We start from the raw sequence: 17,972 nt of genomic DNA on the forward strand, positions 1-17,972 counted from the left end.
TTGATAAGAACAAGTCTAGATGAGACAGCACAGAGATGTTCTGCACTTTGGGTAAATTCTGAAAGCAAGTTTTGATTTGAGGATTTTCAGGAGCTGTCTATTTTGTTGTACATACCATGAATTTATTATGCAAATACCATAAATATCATATGGATTTCATTATAATGATTAATTTAAATCAGATGAGCCCATGTGTGTAGCCATTCAGATGTTTTAAAATACTTCTTGGACCTCTGGAAATGTATGTTTATCATGCTGCTGAGGATTCTATATGGATTGCTAAGACGTTTCTATGTGGTTGATAGGATGGTTGCTTGGAGGTTTTTGCATATTGCTATACATTTGTGAGGGTGTTCTGAGTGGTTTTAGCATGTTATGGGTAGTTGCAGGGCATTGCTAGATTGTTCTGACAGGTTTTTAAAGTGTTGTTATATTGACACAATGTTTCTAGGTGGCTGCAAGGGGGTTCTGAGTGATTTTTAGCTTTTTGCCATACAACTGAGTGTGTTCTTTTTAAGATGCCATCATGTTGTTGCTTTGCCATTATGGATCGTTACTAGGGGGTTGCTTGGTTATTCTGAAAGGTTTTTACAGTGTTAGATGTGGTTTGATTGTATTTGTAGGTGGTTGCTGTGAGGTTGCTAAAGTGATTTTTATCTTGTTGCTATACAATTGATAGTATTCTTTTTAAGACGTCGTCATGATGTTGCTTTTCCATTGTGGATTGTTATTAGGGGGTTGCTAGGTTGTTCTGACAGGATCTTAAAGTTTTACAATATGGTTGACAATGTTTCCAGGTGGCTGCTAGGGGTTTCTGAGTGATTTTTGTCCTGTTGCTATATAATTGAGATTGTTATTTTTAAGACGTCGTCATGTTGTTGCTTTGCCGTTATGGATCGTTACTAGGGGGTTGCTAGGTTGTTCTGAGAGGTTTTTACTGTGTTAGATGTGGTTTGATTGTATTTGTAGGTTGTTGCTAAAGTAATTTTTATCTTGTTGCTGTACAATGGAGAGTTTTCTTCTTAAAACGCGTTTGTGTTGTTGCTTTAGCGTTATGGATCGTTAATAGGGGTTGCTAGGTTGTTCTGACATGTTTTTAAAGTGTTGTTATATGGTTGACACAATGTTTCAAGGTGGCTGCTAGGGGTTTCTGAGTGATTTTTGTCTTGTTGCTATACAATTAAGATGGTGTTCTGAGGTTGTTGTTTTTTTCATGTCATGATATGGGTAGTTGCTAGGGGGATGCTATTGTTCTGATAAGTATTGTACAAAATATCTTCTGTCTAAACTCTTGAAAATGGGTGCATTCACCAGTTTATATTGGTGAATGGGCTCTTTTCATTCTTAGACCACGGCTGTAACTTTTAACTCTGTGTTTTGGTGATGTGGTGCTTCTTGAATATGCATGGACTGAGGAAATTATTGCTACAGCTGTTCTGTAACATTTGCCGATACAGATGTCTCTGCTCTCCCTGTCTCTCTTTGTCCAGCAGTGCAGCTTTATTAGATGCATAAATAACAACAGCTGATAGCAGAGGGAGTGGGATACTGAGGGTGGCCTTTGGTGGGTCAGTCACAGCACCACCCGGCGCTGGTCGGTGGATTATCAAGTTCTTTCAAGGATGATGCTGCTTTGGGTTCAGATGCCGTGTGGGTCTGCTTATTCAAAATATGACTGCACAAACCAAACTCACAAACTCTGCACTGCATAAACTCTCATTTATGAAAAATGTCATTTAAACAGGCTCTTTTGCATACCTAAAAAGTTTTAGATCTTTTTACATTGCAATTATCACATTGCTTACATTGTCACTAGCTTTAAATTAATTACTTGGGAGTGGCAAGAAGGTTTTATGTTGTCTAATGAAAATATGACTGGTGCTTGTCAGAGCAAAACTCGCTGCAATTATGCTAAGGTATTTTGGGTGGTTGCCAGGGTGTTGAGAGGTGGTTGCTATAATGTTCTGGCTGTTTGCTTGAGTCAAACCATCCTCGATCTCTGTTACTCTGGCCCATTTTATGGTCTGGTAACCGTGATTTTCCTGGATCAGCATATTTTGTTAATCCCGGAACAACATTTCTGCCCGAAAATGTAGTCCTATTAACCATATCCCTAGACTTAAACCTAACCCTACCCATAACTTATCTTTAAAATCAGAGGGAAATGATAGATGAATAACACTTATGTAGAAGCACCAAACCCTGATTATAAGCCTAAACATGATATAAACTGTAAACTTGTCCCTCAAATTTGATTGGTCAATTGGAATGTTGTTCCAGAATCAACAAAGTGTTGATCACTTAGTGAAATCAAGTTCACCATTATGGTCTCGCATGGTAAAATTGTAAATCCAGTTCCTTAAAGGGATACTCCTCCCAAAAATGAAAATTCTGTCATCATTTACTCACCCTCAAGTTGTTTCAAACCTGTATGAGTTTCTTTCTTCTGATGAACACAAAGGAAGATATTTTGAAGAACGATTGGAACTTTGGCACCATTGACTTCCATAGTATTTTTTTTTTTTCTACTATGGAAGTCAATGGTGCCAAACAACTGTTTGGTTCCAATCGTTCTTCAAAATATCTTCCTTTGTGTTCAGCAGAAGAAAGAAACTCATACAGGTTTGAAACAACTTGAGGGTGAGTAAATGATGACAGAATTTTCATTTTTGGGTGGAGTATCCCTTTAAGAAAGTAATAACAAATATATCCTTAACAAGCTGCACAATTTTTAGTTAGCATTCATGTTTTTGTAGTGGGCAAACTGGGCATAAAGAAATGGGAAATGCATTTAGAGGAACGCACTTAAATGTGGTCATGTCCACCAGAGAGTTTTACAGCAGAAAAAAAACACAAATTGCATGTCAGTGTGTCTAGTCTAGTGTCTTTATTTGATCTGTAGTGAGTTACTGTCTGTGCCATGCCATCCGTACAGACTGTGCCATCATTTCCTCTGCTCAGCCATCTGCAGTGCAACATTGGCATTTTCTCTGGCGTTCTTTAACAGCACAGACACTTTCGCTTCAGTCTAAAAATCAACAAACCACAAAAATGGTCATGGTCACCGGAAACAATGCTAATTGGTTTTTTGACATTCATGGGTTCCTCAAAACAAGTTTCGTATCACATAGTGTGTGGGTTATTAAATGCGAAAAAGAAAACCGTGTGGCTTAAGCATCATGGCAACCTTGACCTACATAGTTTTTGAATGTTTCCAGATACTCACAGCAGCCCTGAATGAAGCATCCGTGATGTCCTTCAGGTTTATAATGACGTTGTAATATGCTCCATATACTGCCGTTTCCAAAGCTTTAGCCGCTACCTGCACATGACAGGAATCACGCATTGAAATAAATACTGATGTCCGCTTTTTTAACCTTAAAAGTCATGCTATTTTTGTTAAGTCAAGATTTTTACTGTTAGTGCAAAGTGCTTTGTTTGGAAGGATGTTTTTATTTTTTATTTTGTGTCTTTTACTTAGTAATTCACCTGAATGTCTGATTTACATGCCACGTTTCCGTATTTCACCATCTCTTTGAGAACGGGCCACAGTGTGTTTATTCTTTCAGCCAGGGACAGAGGGACGACCACCGCCGCTTTCAGACCCTCCTGCATGGCTTCCTCCCTCCTGTACAATCCATGAACAAGATTAAAATATTCATTACTCATTTAAAATAATTGTAGCCACATTAGGGGGCTGATCCATCTGAAAGGTTGTTGTAGCTACTGTGCCATGTTTATGTGTTTTTTGCCAATGCTGTTGTAATTTACAATCTATAACTACATTTCTGCAAAGGAAGAAGTTTACTTTGACAGGTAAATGCAGGTTGAATGATTGTGTAATATTAGTTTTATCAGTCAGGCTCTCCTCTGCAAATATAATTGTCAGGCTTTCTTGTTTCTTTTTGTGATTCATGACATGTGTTAACATCAACCAAACCATCAAACTGGTTTATCAGGATACAGAATGTTCCTCAATTGTCCAATGACATGTTTGGTCTCTATAGTTGATGGATGAGAAGCTCTGTTTTGCTTGATTAAATATCACAAAGGTGATAAACCGCACCGTTTGATTTCATCTGCTGTGGCTTTGGGTAATTTCAGGGCAGCCTGTAACAAAAGAAATAATTATACCCTGTTACTGTCATCTAGATTCTACTGTATATATTTAACAGCAGTTTCGATGGTCTGATGTTACAAAAGTGGTGTATTTAAAATGGCAAATTCATTCATACATTTAATATTCGTTTTAAAGTCATTTAATGTTGTTTGTGTGTGTTTGGTTATGTACCATGTAGCTGTTAAAGGCCGTTGAATCAGCGTCCACTTTTAACAATAAGTCGTTCATGGCTTCATGAAATGGAGGGATAAGTTTCCTCATCTCCGCATCCAAAGACTCAAACTGCTTCTTACCGTATGTCATCTGACCGACCATGCAGCCCAGAGCTGCACCCTTACAATGAGATACATGTATTTATTAGTGCTGTCAAACCGATTAATCACGATTAATCACACTTAGCATAAAAGTGTGTTTATTTATAATTTGTGTGTATATATCTTATTTTATTTATATATGTATGTATGTATATGTGTGTGTGTGTGTGTGTGTGTGTATAGTATATACACACACACACACACAGACACATATATAAATAAATATAATAATGTATATACACACATATATTATTTAAACAAACTTTTTATAATACATTAAATATAAATGTATATTTATATGTAAATTATAAATATAAATTTAAAATGTATGTCAAATGTATATGTAAATTATAATAATTGTGATCAAATTAACTGAATATTTTAAATATAAAATGTTATATATAAATATATATATATGTAAAATGTTCAAGATAGTACATATTTACAGTCATTACAGTCACATTTTATATTTAATATATTTATAAAATTGCTTATAAATATAATTATTTTACATACTATATATATATATATATATATATATATATATATATATTATACAATTATGTTGAAAAAAAGTAAATATAAAATATTTATTTTATAATGTATATATGCATCTAATAAATATTTGATATTCAAAAAATATTCTAAATAAAAAAAATTATTACATTTAAAAAAATTTTTTAATTTTTTTTTATATATATATATATATATATAGCCTATAAACTGATAATTACCATAGCAGCGATTGCAGCAGAAACTGACCCTCCACCAGGAGCCGCTGTTCTGGCCCCAACGCTGTGGACAAACTTCTGCAGAGACAGAGACACAAGCCGCCCATCGCCCTGATTGTCCTGTACCATATACCTAAACTCAGCGTGAACCAATTAGATACAGTGCTTCAGTTAGTCATCGAGATGGCAAATCATTGTTATTCCACTAACATACTTTTGCGACTTACTCAATGATTCTCTCCTTTGGAACAAATGACCCCAAAGAGTCGAGTCCTAGTTTGCTGATAACCTGAGAGAGGAAAATAATGAGAGATTGATTTGCTATGGTGTTGAACGTTTGACCGTGTTGATTTTAACCCACCAGTCGGATTTTGTGCTCCTCTTCCAAAACGAACAGCTTTTCTCTCTGGATGTAGAAGTCTGCACAGTCCAGCATCGCCTTCAGAGGAATCAGACCCACTATCTGAGACCCCACCACTGGCAGGTTCAAATCCTATACAGGTAAAATGAATATAAATCCAATTCTGATTCATGCAATTTCAAATTATTCTGATTCTGTTTCCAATTGAGATTTGAATGATTGAAAGCAATTCACCTTGGCATCTCTACAGATCTCCTCATACACCATGTGCATGGGCGTCACCTCAAAGTCCAGGATGTTAGTGGACACCTGAGCCAGGTTAACCTCTTCCAGGTACCATCCCATTCCCTGAACCTTTTTGAGAAGCCCGGGCTGCAGCAGAAGCATTCACAAACAAGAAGGAAGAAGAACATAATAAAAACCTCGAGGAAGTGATAGATATAATTAAGTCAGATTCTCAAGTTGTAGATTTGACGCACACTGAAAACCGAGACCAATACAGTGACATCAGACAAAGACATACTTGATCTTTGCCACGGCCCTGTTCTCTAATATCCAGTGCGATTCTGTGAGCCTGTTCCTTTGTGCTCAGAAGGTTCACGTTGTAGGCGACGAGAAACTTTCGGGCACCGGTGACCGTGGCGCCCCAAGAGGGGACGAAGGTGGCAGGGCCATATTCAGGGGTCCATTCGCTCTTTTTCAACTGCACAAAGCACAAAAGGGCAAGAAAATAAGGTTAATTTATTTTAACTTAAGGTGTATACTTATTTCGATGCAAATATGGCATGTAAAACAGTGCTGTTTCTTAGAAATTAGGCCACAGGTATGAGGTCACATAATTGAGGTCTAAAGGTCAAAGTATGCTTCAGTTTTCAGTCACGAACTGGTGTGAAGTCATCTTGAACAAAATAAGCCCAATCGAAGTTCATTTTGGGAGTTTTCTCCTGCTGGTTAACACCTTCGAACTACCATTGGTCAGTGGCGGTTACGTAATAGGTGGGTGTGGCTCTGAATATTTACCAACCGGAGCAAACATTTCCGGAAAGTTTGCTTTGGCAAGCTGTTTCAAAACTCCCAAAACAAACTCCAAATGAGCTTCGTTTTAGCCTGATGTTGTTCAAAATTACACCACTTAAAGTATATCAGGGTATATTTATTATAAAGTATTTATCTGTGCACATTATTTTTTTAATTCATTGGGCCCCGTAATCTTTAATCAAAATAACTTCTCCCTCTTGCAGCGTCTTCTCTGATGACATGTTTACTGGCACGAGAGTGGGGCAACCTGTCACTCACATGAGATCGATTAGCAAACCACAACAATCCAATGAATTCCCGTTGGACAAAATCAAGTCCCGCCCTACATTTTTTCTTGTTCGAGATTCTGTTTCACATGGATATATGTCACAACAGGGAAGAAAAGACTATCGCAACTCCCGTTTCATCAATCTCAAAGCAGTAAGGTCACAGATATGACATCAAATGAGATCTCAGAAATGAGAGGTCACAGAATTGAGGTCTAGACTAGAAGTCTATAATAGGTCTACCTTCTCCGGTAATGCCTCGTATTCTCCTGCACGAACCGAGGGAAGTGACCTTCTGCTTTCTTTTCTAGCCGCCTCTCCGTAGAGATAGACTACAAGACAAAGACAAGAATAATGGAGGATGGGACTGAAGTGATTCTCAAATAGTCCAGGCAATAGACACCATGACCTTGGCCCATACAAACCCACCTGGGACATGCAGCATGTCTGACAATCTCTGGCCAAATTTATTGGCACACTGTACGCACTCCTCCATGGTGACGTTCTGCACCGGTATGAAGGGACACACGTCCATCGCACCCATCCGAGGGTGTTCACCTGTTCAAAAACATCATTTTTACAAAATAAATTAATGTGATATATGATGACTTTACAGTATATCAGATACTGCCTCCACACCTGTACCTGAGTGTTTGGTCATGTCTATAAGTTTAAACGCAGCACGGGCAGCGTTCAGAGCCCCCTCGATTACAGCCTCGGGTGGGGCCACAAAAGTGTAGACAGTCCTGTTCGTCGAAGACCCTGGATCGACGTCCAGCAAGCTGCAGCCCTCCGTGGCAGAGATGGCATCGGCTATGGCATCAATGACCTGGATATTATATATATTGGCCAAAATATTGTCATGTAATGCTAAAAAACTCTGTACACTGTACTATGTATGGTCTAAATAAAAACAACAACAACAACATTTAAACATTATTAATTTTGTGTAGGCTACTAAACAAAGAAACGAAACAAAAACACTTATTGTATTTGTCATATAAACAACCAGGTATGACTCAGAGTTGCTGTTAAACTATAGCCTAAGTGAATGATTCACTAAAAAGGACCAACTCATTAGAGTCATTCGTTCTATAATAGGGTTACAAAGGTCGCGATATTTGTTTTTGATTCACTAAAAATAATTAATTCGTTATAATTCGTTCAAGAATCGATTGACCATAATGCAAATTAAGAATAACCGATTCGTTATAGTGATTTGCTTGAAAATCGGACAGCGGTTGCACGGTTTGATTCACTAAAAGAACCAGCGCATACGAGTCATTCATTCAGCAATAGGACTACACTGGTCGTGCTGTAAATTATAAAAAGAAACGACTCACTGATTTGACTCGGTGTATATTTTTAATGCACTAAAAAAGAAACAAATTAGAGTCGTTCGTTCGGGACTCGGACTAGAACCGGCTCATATGAATAATTTCGTTCGGGAATCGGACTACAGTCAGACGGACTGCATGTTTTTGATTGAGGCTTCGTTGAATATGCTCTGTCAGAGTATTTTAGTAGTGTTCAGTCAACATCGACGGAAGAACCTGATAATTTGGTAGATGATGGGTAGGCCTACTGATCATTTGGTTATCAGTAGCCTACCAAATTACCTTTTTAATTAATCCAGTCAAATCTTACCTCCTTGTTCCGCCCTTCTGAGAAATTGGGTACACATTCCACCAATTTAGCCATGACTGCAAGAAAACACTAACTTTCCTCTCACCCACTTGTCTACTGACTGGTTCCCCAATGTGGAACATATAAAGCGTCGGCAAAAATATATTTGGAATAATTAACCTGCCCTGTGGACTGGATTTAGGTCATTTGGCAATGATTCTTCTATCTTCACAGATAAACACTTTTGGGGAGGGTTTTCCATCAAACATTGTTCAGACTTTGGGAAAACCTCCCAAAAGGTCAGTATTGTCATTTTTAAAACAGTTTCTGGATACGACTGGGTTTATGGTTGTTTAATGACATTTGGTCTTTCAGTATGTAGCAACTAGCAACAAATATAGCATAAATGAGTCTTGAAAAGCACCAAAACAGTTGTATCACATCAAAAAACAGGCTGTGATGTCTGGTTAATGAATGATCCAGAAAGGGGCCAAAGAGTTGGACGAGGACAACTTTACCCCTCCCCATGTTTTTGGATGGCACAAAAATACCCTCAAAGCAACACTGACATTATGCAAGAATGAGAAGTGTAAAGTTCACAAAAAAAAAAACAGAAAACAGTTACTTATGGAATGCAAACAGAATGAGTGAAACTCAGCAATATCAATTTTCAGGATGCTTTTCAAGGCAGATACAAATTATTATTATTATTGTCCTTATGCTTATTATATATTATTATTTGAATACTTATAATAATATATTGCAATAATAAGTTATAATGATTATAATTTATCATATTATTATTCATTCTATTCAAAAATAACAATACATTTATTAACATGCAGAGTCAGCATGGTGGCAGCAATGAACACTGGATTCGTCATTCCCCGCACAATACTCGCGCAGAAGAAGAAACGCCAACCGGAAGAGAACCGTTCAAGAAGAAACACCAGCGGAAGGCGGTTTTTTTTTTTATTAGCTCATTTGCTAATGTAAACCCGGTCTATTTCTCGTTGTTTTAAAAACTACCCCTCACTTTTACTCTGGAGATCACAATAAAGTAATAAGGAGGATGTTGGCTACAGGAGCGGTACGTTTTTAACGGTTTTTGGCGTTTTACGCTTGTTTATAATGGGGCCTAATAGAGCTAACGGCTAAAGCTAATGCAGTCGGTTACTATGGTGATATATTAAAGCATATATGTTGCTTTATATTAGAATATGCGTATTTATCTTGCGCAGTGTGACTCTATATAGTTATTCGCGTGCGTATAGCGTAAGGAATTGAGTCTATCTAGTTTCTCCACATGTGCCCTGTGCTGTTTGTAAACATGTGTTGGCATTAGTTAGTTATGTATGTGGGATTAATAATTAAGGATTGGATAAGGAATATTAAACATTTAAAGATATCAAATCTTTAATTCATATAATTGAATAGGCCTATACGATTATTACATTATAATTATAAGAAACGTAAAAGCATAAACAAGCAATAATAAGACATGGAAATTGAGGAGAAAAGAGTATAAATACATTTCCAATAATAAAAATGGGAATGGGAATCAGCCTTGACTGCCTAATAAAAGTTGGTTCTGAATTGCTGATGTACATCAGTTGCTTGGATTTCTCTTGTTTCATTTTGAAGTAAGTTGTGTGATTTGTGTCTGTCCTGTAGACTGTAACCACGGCGGGTCTGGCGCAGGTGGACCGTGAGAAGATCTATCAGTGGATCAATGAGCTCTCCAGTCCTGAGACGCGCGAGAACGCCCTGCTGGAGCTCAGCAAGAAGAGGGAGTCTGTGACGGATCTGGCCCCGATGCTCTGGCACTCCTGCGGGACTATAGCGGCTCTCCTACAGGTGCCTGTCAATCGCTTAATGCTGAATTCAACAAGTATAGTCAAATCATAGCGCTTTATACAATACTGGGCTGCGTTTCCCCAAAAGCATCATGAGGTAAATTGACCATTGAGAACATTGGTGGCAATGGCTCACAATACTTTTGGGAAACGCAGCTCAGATTGTTTCAAAGCGTCTTTACAATGATAACAGGAAAATTATGCATTTTGGTGGTTGAGTCAGTTTCGTTTTAAAGATCATCAATTATTAAATTAGTTCATTTCATCTATAAATCAGTTCTGCACAAAATGATGCAATCATCCAGATTAGCTGAGTTCCCATACAGCAGCGTCAGTACAGTCTGATCAATAATATTAAGTGTCCCCAACTAAGCAAGCCAGAGGCGACAGTGGCAAGCAATACGAATTCGGGATCGCACGCTGTCCGAGAGGCGGCTTTCTGTGAGAACCCCCTCAGAAGGAGCAAGGAAGGAAAATTCCCATAGCGTGCTGCACTGAGGGTGCTTCTCATTTTTTTATTTGTGCATCCTCGTTTTCTTCCCTCGATTCCTTTGGCGTCTTGGCTCCAACCCCCTGAAAACGTGAGGGAAGGATACACCTGTGTATCCTCGCTTATGACCCCTCGGTGAAGCTTCCTCACTCCTCATTCCTTTGTCTCCTTGATGTGCAATTAGAGAATTGAGATGCCCTTCTAGATGCCTGAGTATGATCGGTTTCCGGGTCTCAGGCTGGAGGACGTAGGAGCGAGGAAGCATCAATTTGAGTATTGAGAAGCACCCTGAGTTGAGCCGGTTTGGGACGGAAATCAGTAGGTTACGTAGATGCAACAAACAGACCGATTGGCGGTCGGCTTTGAGAACCAATCAGCTGCTCGGCAGAGTTTCATGAGTGAACTTTGCATTTATTTGTTGAGATATAAATGTGTTTAGATTAGATTAGATTAGGCATTAGATTAGATATGAATGTGTGATTTAATAATAATAATACGATTAGTTATTAATTATAAAATATTAAGAATAAGAAACTAATAATTTAAAATATTGTTTAAATAATTACAACTGTGTAGGCCTAAACAAAAACAGAACTAAAATGATTAAACTGAATATTTTTACGTCAAATTGTGATTTGTAATTAATAGAGATTTGTAACTACATTTTTATTGGTTAAACATTTTTTTTATTTATATATTGTTTTTATTGTGTTGAAAATGAATGACATTTGATAGTACAACAATTAGAAAATAATTTTTCAAATATTTAGATATTAAATTCAAATTTCAGAAAAAAATAAAAGGGGAAAAAGTAAAAATAAAAATATTTATATATAACGAATTAATGTATCAATTTGCAGAAAAATTCTTAATTAAAATATGTATAAAATATAGTATATATTTTTGCAAATGATGATACAAAAACAATTAAAGAAATACAAAAAGAAAAAAGATGATTATAAGGTGATTTTTTTTCCTGCATTTTTATTGATGTTTATTTTGACTGATACATTTATAAAGATTTTGGATGAAAATCAATGACATTTCAGTAAAATCTTTAAAATATTCAGATATTAATTGAAATATTAAAGGGGACAAAAACAATAATATGAACATTTAATAATATTTATCTATAAGTAATTTGTCATTTTGCAGGGGGGGGGGGGGGGGGATTTATGAATGAATGAAGTAATGGAAATTTTTTGCAATTGATAAATTTAGTTATTAAAGAAATACAAACAAATTCTTACTTTAAAATGTTTATGTATAAAGTGACTTGTAACTGCATTTTTAATTGATTTGATTGATTTTTCAGGTTATAAATTTGGTTTATAAATATAATGGTTTGAATGGAAATTCTGATATTTGACAGTAAAATAATTTGAAAGTAATCTTTCAAGTATTCAAATACTAATCCAAACATTAGAAAATGATAAAATAAATAATAATAACAGTAAAGGTTAGATTTCATAATATAGGTTAAAACAATTTGTTTTTAAAGAGATATTACCAGGTTATAGTGTCATTGTTTTTTCTCTTTTTTACAGGAAATTGTGAACATCTACCCATCCATAAATCCCCCGACACTGACAGCACATCAGTCTAACCGAGTGTGTAACGCTTTAGCACTGCTGCAGTGTGTGGCCTCTCACGTAGAGACACGGTAACTCACTTCCTGTATACAACAGATATGACACTGTCTTTAGTCCTCTGCCACACTGACTCTTTTTTTTTTTTCTCCTTTTGTTTGTTTTTCATCCTCAGCTCTGCTTTCCTGGCAGCTCACATCCCTCTGTTTCTGTATCCCTTCCTGCACACGGTCAGTAAAACTCGACCCTTCGAATACCTGCGACTCACAAGTCTGGGTGTTATCGGTAAGAAAACCGGCTAATGCAGGAAAAAATCCAACAACTGTTTTAGTAAATAAGTGTGCAATGACATGTGGTTGTTTTATAGGAGCGCTGGTGAAAACAGACGAGCAGGAGGTGATCAACTTCCTGTTGACCACAGAAATCATTCCTCTCTGTCTGCGCATCATGGAGTCCGGCAGCGAGCTTTCGAAAACGGTTCGGTTACAAAAACATCACCAAATTTCATCTCACATATATATATTATTTTGGCCAATTTTGAACTTATATTAGGGTAAATCCAGGATTCAGAAAGATGAATGTATTTTGCAGGTGTTTAAACCACAAGCGTTTGTTTCTCTCTCTCAGGTGGCCACGTTTATACTGCAGAAGATCCTCTTGGATGACACGGGTCTTGCGTATATCTGCCAGACCTACGAACGCTTTTCGCATGTTGCCATGATTCTGGTGAGTAACTTATTTGTATTGTTCAGAATTATTATTATGCTTTTTTGGCATCTGTTACTTATGTCAATCAGACTGAAAGTTAAACATGTTGGACACTTTATATTGCAGAATGTCTCTGATTCGCTGGCTATTTGCAGTTCTGGATTGTGATTGGCTCATTTAAATGCTGTTTAAGCTGAAGGATTATGTGTGGGGTTTTTTGTGCTTTTTGTCTTGCAGGGGAAGATGGTTCTTCAGTTGTCTAAAGAGCCTTCGGCTCGCCTATTGAAACATGTTGTGCGATGTTATTTACGACTCTCTGATAACTCCAGGTATTTTTTTTCCTCTGATTTTCTAGTTCCTTGCTCATGTTTTAGCAGGTGCACACATTGCAGTTGGGAAAAGTTGAAGATTTGGGATCCCATTTGTGCTGCTTAATCATTTGATGTTTGCAATTAATACAATGTGAAATATAAAAACCTGGTTAAATACACTAATATTAGAATGATTTCTGAAGGATCATGTGACACTGAAGACTGGAGTAATGATGCTGAAAATTCAGCTTTGCGTCACAGGAATAAATTAGATAAAAAAAAATCATTGTAATATTACTGTTTTTACTGTATTTTTTATCAAATAAATGCAGCCTTGGTGAGCAGAAGACACTTTCTGAAATATTAAAAAAATCTTACCAACCCTAAACTTTTGAATGATAGTGTAGATAAAAAATAATTTTTTTAAGCCAAATTACATTTTGAATACATTACATTTTGAACCAAATTTAAACCAAATACATTTTGAATAAAAAAAAAAGAAAAAAGATTTGAATACAACAGATAAATTCAATTTATAATATACATTTAGAAAATACGTTTTATATTCATATACATAATTTTCTTTTTTCTAATTTAAAACATTTGATTTAATTTATATTTAAATGTATTTAATTAAATAATATTTAAATTATTTTTATTAAATGTGTATATATATATATATTACACTGTAAAAAAAGTTTGTCCTAAATGAAATACAATCAACTTGGATGTTTAAGTAATTTCAACTTAAATTACATTAAACTGACTTAAAAAACGAGTTCAATCTTGTATAACTTATAAAAAAAAGTTGAAAACTGCTTAACTTATTTTACTGAGTTAAAGCAATGTAAACACATATGTTGTCATAACTTATTGATCATATCATTTTTTACAGTGTACTTGATTTTCTAAAACACTATTTTGTCTTTCTCAGGGCGAGAGAAGCTCTGCGTCAGTGTCTGCCGGACCAGCTGAAGGACACCACGTTTGCTCAAGTGCTAAAGGACGACTCCACCACCAAACGCTGGCTCTCACAGCTCGTCAAAAACCTACAGGAAGGGCAGGTCACAGACCCCCGCGGCATCCCTTTACCGCCTCAGTAACACACTCATCCAAAACCCTCCAGAACGGCCAGCACCTCACCTTACACACATCAGACTGTTCTTACATACAAGGGCACTTAATATTTTTTGCCAAGATGATCAGAAACGGTGCTCAGCATTTACGGTTTGTTTTTCGAGATATTAAAATTGACTTTGGACTCTGCTGGACTGAGGAAGAGTCAGTCTCATCCTTTATTAGGTTGCTTTTTTCTTTTCTTTTTCCTCTATGCCTTTTTGACAGAATCGAGAGGAATTGAAAGACTGTATTGTCTGTATTTTTCATCACAAAAAAAAGAGAACGTGTTTGTAATTTTGAATGCTGTTAAATAAACAGTCTCATGTCATCGTAAATGTCAAGTGAAATTGCCAACCGCTGTGGTGCTTTTCCGGTTTTGAGGATGAATTCGAATATTTCGGCTAATTAGTAAATTTTCATTGAACTATTTGAAATTACGCGAATGAATTTGAGGAAGAGCGTATAGAAATATAATTTGTTCAATAATTGTCCAAACACAACGTCATAAAACAGGTTAATTTAGGGTTAAATTAGACCTGACTTTTGGAGCAACAAGTTGAGCGGATAATATTGCATTTAACTCTAATCATTTTGATACACAGTAATATACTATTATAATGTTTTTTTTTTAATTCCCTCTGAGATCACTGGATGACACTCGCTGAATTAATGACGTAATGGGACAAAAATAAAGAATACTACAGTTTCAAAAATTTACAGTTTAAACTTTACATACTGTTTTTGCATCTTGATTACCTGCCTCAAAAAAAAAGATTACTTGCATCATTGGCTGCCACCTGCTGGCTATTAGTGGCATTGCAAAAACATGCTCTGGAGCAGTAATACAATCATGGCCATTCGTTTTCAAATAAAGATTTATTTTTTATGCAGTAATACCGGCGCCCGGCGGTAAACAATTTTTATTATAAAAGTAATGATACCTGTTCAGTTTTATTCCATTATTCACCATGCAGAAATGTATATGAGCCATTTTCCATAAACAGTGAAATAAAATCCCATGCAGTTACAAGCGTCATATCAACCGAACGGTCACTTGAGTTTAGTTGCTAATCACCTTTGTGTAATTAATGAACTGATACGCCGTTAAACCCAAGGTGAGAGTTTCATTGAGGGGATGTCTGTGATGGAAAGTGTTCGACTGTGTGTGTGTGTGTGTTCGTATAGGAGTCTGGAAGCGCTCCAGCCTTTGAGCCAGTAGGCAGGGACCCCCTTTTAAAGATGCCAGCGCTGTGTGTGTAAGCTGAGCTCAGACATTGAGCTCAGTTGTTTTATTCATGAACAGACACACGAGGAAGGGACAGAGAAGTAGTATTCCGAATAGGAGATGAAGCCAGGTACAACCGAAATCGACCGGCGAGACCCCTTGATAGGAATAAAGTATCCCAAATGTGTTTATTTCGAATTTGAGATGCTTGGTCTAAAATGGCCTAAATTGGCTTAAAAAGTTATTTCTGCTCTCCTTCCCCTTTCCTCTTTCTGTCTAAACACAGTTTAACAGAGTTGTTAAATGTTGAATGCCTTCTTAAGTAACTGGATCCGATCATCTGGGGGCTCCGTTAAAAGGGCCCCAGTGAGGGAAGTCAAGCGTAGACAATAGACTCTTGAGCTGTGCTCTACAAACACGCATTAAACTCCCTGACGCGTGTTTCTGGACGGCGCGGTCCGATATACGGCTTTCAACATGCCATGAAGGCATTTCAATATTTGATATACATTCGGTTGCTTTTTTGATCATTTGTGTATACTGAAGTAATGCTCCTTCATAACACTTAGAGGGAACGCTTTTTATAAAGTTAGTGCACAATGTAATATGGTAATAGTTACTGACCAATATCTCCAAACCCAAATCAGTCATGGGTTAAATTTTGGTGCTGTTTACTTAGGCTAGTGTCACTATTACTATTTCTCATACTGTTCTGTACTTTTAACTAGTGCAGGTAAGTATTTACCAAAGTCACTTGAAGGCACTTCTGCAAGGTTAACAAAAAAAAAGCATAACGCCTGCTAACGCTGTTACGCCGGGAAGGAGACCAGAGGCTTTTTTTTTTTAATGGATGTCAATAGAGGAGAGGCTTCACTATGCTAAATAAACTGCTTTTGAGGAAAAAACAATTATCTCCCAATAATAAGACCATCTCTAGTATTTACCTATCATCCACTAAGAATACCCTAGCATTCACATAGCAACATGCTAAAACTACTCAGAACAGCAGTAGCTCTTTTGACCACTACTACCATCCAACCTGGGGGCTGTACCATGATGGTAGTTGAACAAACTCAGGATTACAGGATTAGTTTCGAGTTGACAAAACCAAACCAATCCAACCAGGCTTTGTTGTTACTATGATGCTGATTATCAACATTCTCTGTCATCTCAGGCTTTGATCCTGAGTTTAGGTGTGACATCAGTGGCGAACAGCCAATCACATGCTTGAGAAAGAGTGAAACTGCGATTCATTTCTCGCGAGAGAAGCAGCGCGATTCACTTCTCTCTTCTGCAGAATATTACAAGATTGAAAAATTTAAACAAATTTACACAGCAAGAAGAAAATAGCTGTCTATGAAAGAGGACAATAATAATAACTGATAAACTAAAATTGTACATGTGTGATCGATTAAGGGTATATGTAATATCTAAAATCACACAAAATTATTATTCTAAATAAGCATTAGTAAAACGATTTTGTCTTTAAAAATAATTTGCTATGTAGTGACCTTTAATTTGGAGTAGAAACAGGTGGAGTGACTTTATCCTATCAGACGTGTCACTTTGCTCACAGCTGATTGGTCTACGTTCGGTTTGGAACCTCTTACCTGGAACATAACCTTCCCCCGGACCAGGTTAGCCGTGGAGTGGAAGTTACTATGGTGATGAACACTGCTAAAAGCCAAACCACTTTCATGGTGCCTAAAACCCAGGGTTGGCGCAAACTAAACAGAAACATACCTGGCTAGCCACCTAAACCGGCTTCTTGGTATAGACCCCAGGACACTATTCAGTTGCAACTAAATAGCAACATGCTAAAGCCCATCCAGAATACCTTCCTAGCTGAACAGAAACAACGTAGCATTGTGGCTGTTTTGATTCGGCTTAGTAAGCAAACAGAAGAGTAGCACCCTAGAAACCACATTGCAACTTGTTAAAACAACTTAGAACATCTTATCAACAAAATAGCTACAACACCCTCGCATTGCGGCTCTTATGACTTGGTCCAGGAAGCAAATGGCTAGAAACCTCATAGCAACATGTTAAAATGCATTAAAAAAAGTAATTTTGCAGCAACCACAAAGTAATGTGCTATAGTATCCAGCCATAACATCGTATACATCAGGATTTGTACTTTTAACTTGTGCAGGCAAGTAATTATCCTAGTGTAGTGGAAGCCAGCTAGTAAGAGCTGTACAAGGCTTCACTCCCCTGA

General features: G+C 36.9%; 2 protein-coding genes across 2 annotated transcripts; one reads left to right on the top strand and one right to left on the bottom strand.

The window, feature by feature from the left end:
- Positions 1-2,867: 2,867 nt before the first annotated feature.
- On the bottom strand, positions 2,868-8,587 carry ftcd (formimidoyltransferase cyclodeaminase). Its single transcript, XM_056265862.1, has 14 exons — positions 8,478-8,587; positions 7,476-7,659; positions 7,260-7,388; positions 7,074-7,162; positions 6,050-6,229; positions 5,761-5,898; positions 5,527-5,658; positions 5,393-5,454; positions 5,169-5,298; positions 4,292-4,453; positions 4,067-4,110; positions 3,490-3,628; positions 3,227-3,322; positions 2,868-3,028 (listed from the first exon to the last, which is right to left on the bottom strand). The coding sequence occupies exons 1-14, from the start codon at positions 8,529-8,531 to the stop codon at positions 2,945-2,947; spliced, it is 1,623 nt and encodes a 540-aa protein (XP_056121837.1). The 5' UTR covers positions 8,532-8,587; the 3' UTR covers positions 2,868-2,944.
- Positions 8,588-9,368: 781 nt separating this feature from the next.
- Positions 9,369-14,870, top strand: cnot9 (CCR4-NOT transcription complex subunit 9). The gene is made up of 8 exons (XM_056265866.1): positions 9,369-9,546; positions 10,131-10,313; positions 12,350-12,465; positions 12,567-12,676; positions 12,759-12,868; positions 13,019-13,117; positions 13,337-13,428; positions 14,345-14,870. Exons 1-8 carry the CDS (start codon positions 9,529-9,531, stop codon positions 14,511-14,513), a joined length of 897 nt encoding a protein of 298 aa, XP_056121841.1. The 5' UTR covers positions 9,369-9,528; the 3' UTR covers positions 14,514-14,870.
- Positions 14,871-17,972: the final 3,102 nt, after the last annotated feature.

The sequence above is a fragment of the Rhinichthys klamathensis genome, unplaced genomic scaffold, assembly GCF_029890125.1.
Source record: "Rhinichthys klamathensis goyatoka isolate OS25496 unplaced genomic scaffold, OSU_Roscu_1.1 h1tg000241l_1, whole genome shotgun sequence".
In the NCBI taxonomy this organism is placed as follows: Eukaryota; Metazoa; Chordata; class Actinopteri; order Cypriniformes; family Leuciscidae; genus Rhinichthys; species Rhinichthys klamathensis.

Bases quoted from the DNA above. Each gene is read 5' to 3' on its own strand.
- cnot9 (XM_056265866.1), top strand. The intron at 12,677-12,758 runs GTAAGAAAACCG...GTTGTTTTATAG, and splicing joins CACAAGTCTGGGTGTTATCG to GAGCGCTGGTGAAAACAGAC. The intron at 13,118-13,336 runs GTGAGTAACTTA...TTTGTCTTGCAG, and splicing joins CGCATGTTGCCATGATTCTG to GGGAAGATGGTTCTTCAGTT.
- ftcd (XM_056265862.1), bottom strand. From the start codon at position 8,531: ATGGCTAAATTGGTGGAATGTGTACCCAATTTCTCAGAAGGGCGGAAC. The intron at 5,659-5,760 runs GTGAATTGCTTT...TTACCTGTATAG, and splicing joins AGATCTGTAGAGATGCCAAG to GATTTGAACCTGCCAGTGGT. The intron at 4,111-4,291 runs GTACATAACCAA...CTTTTGTTACAG, and splicing joins CGGCCTTTAACAGCTACATG to GCTGCCCTGAAATTACCCAA.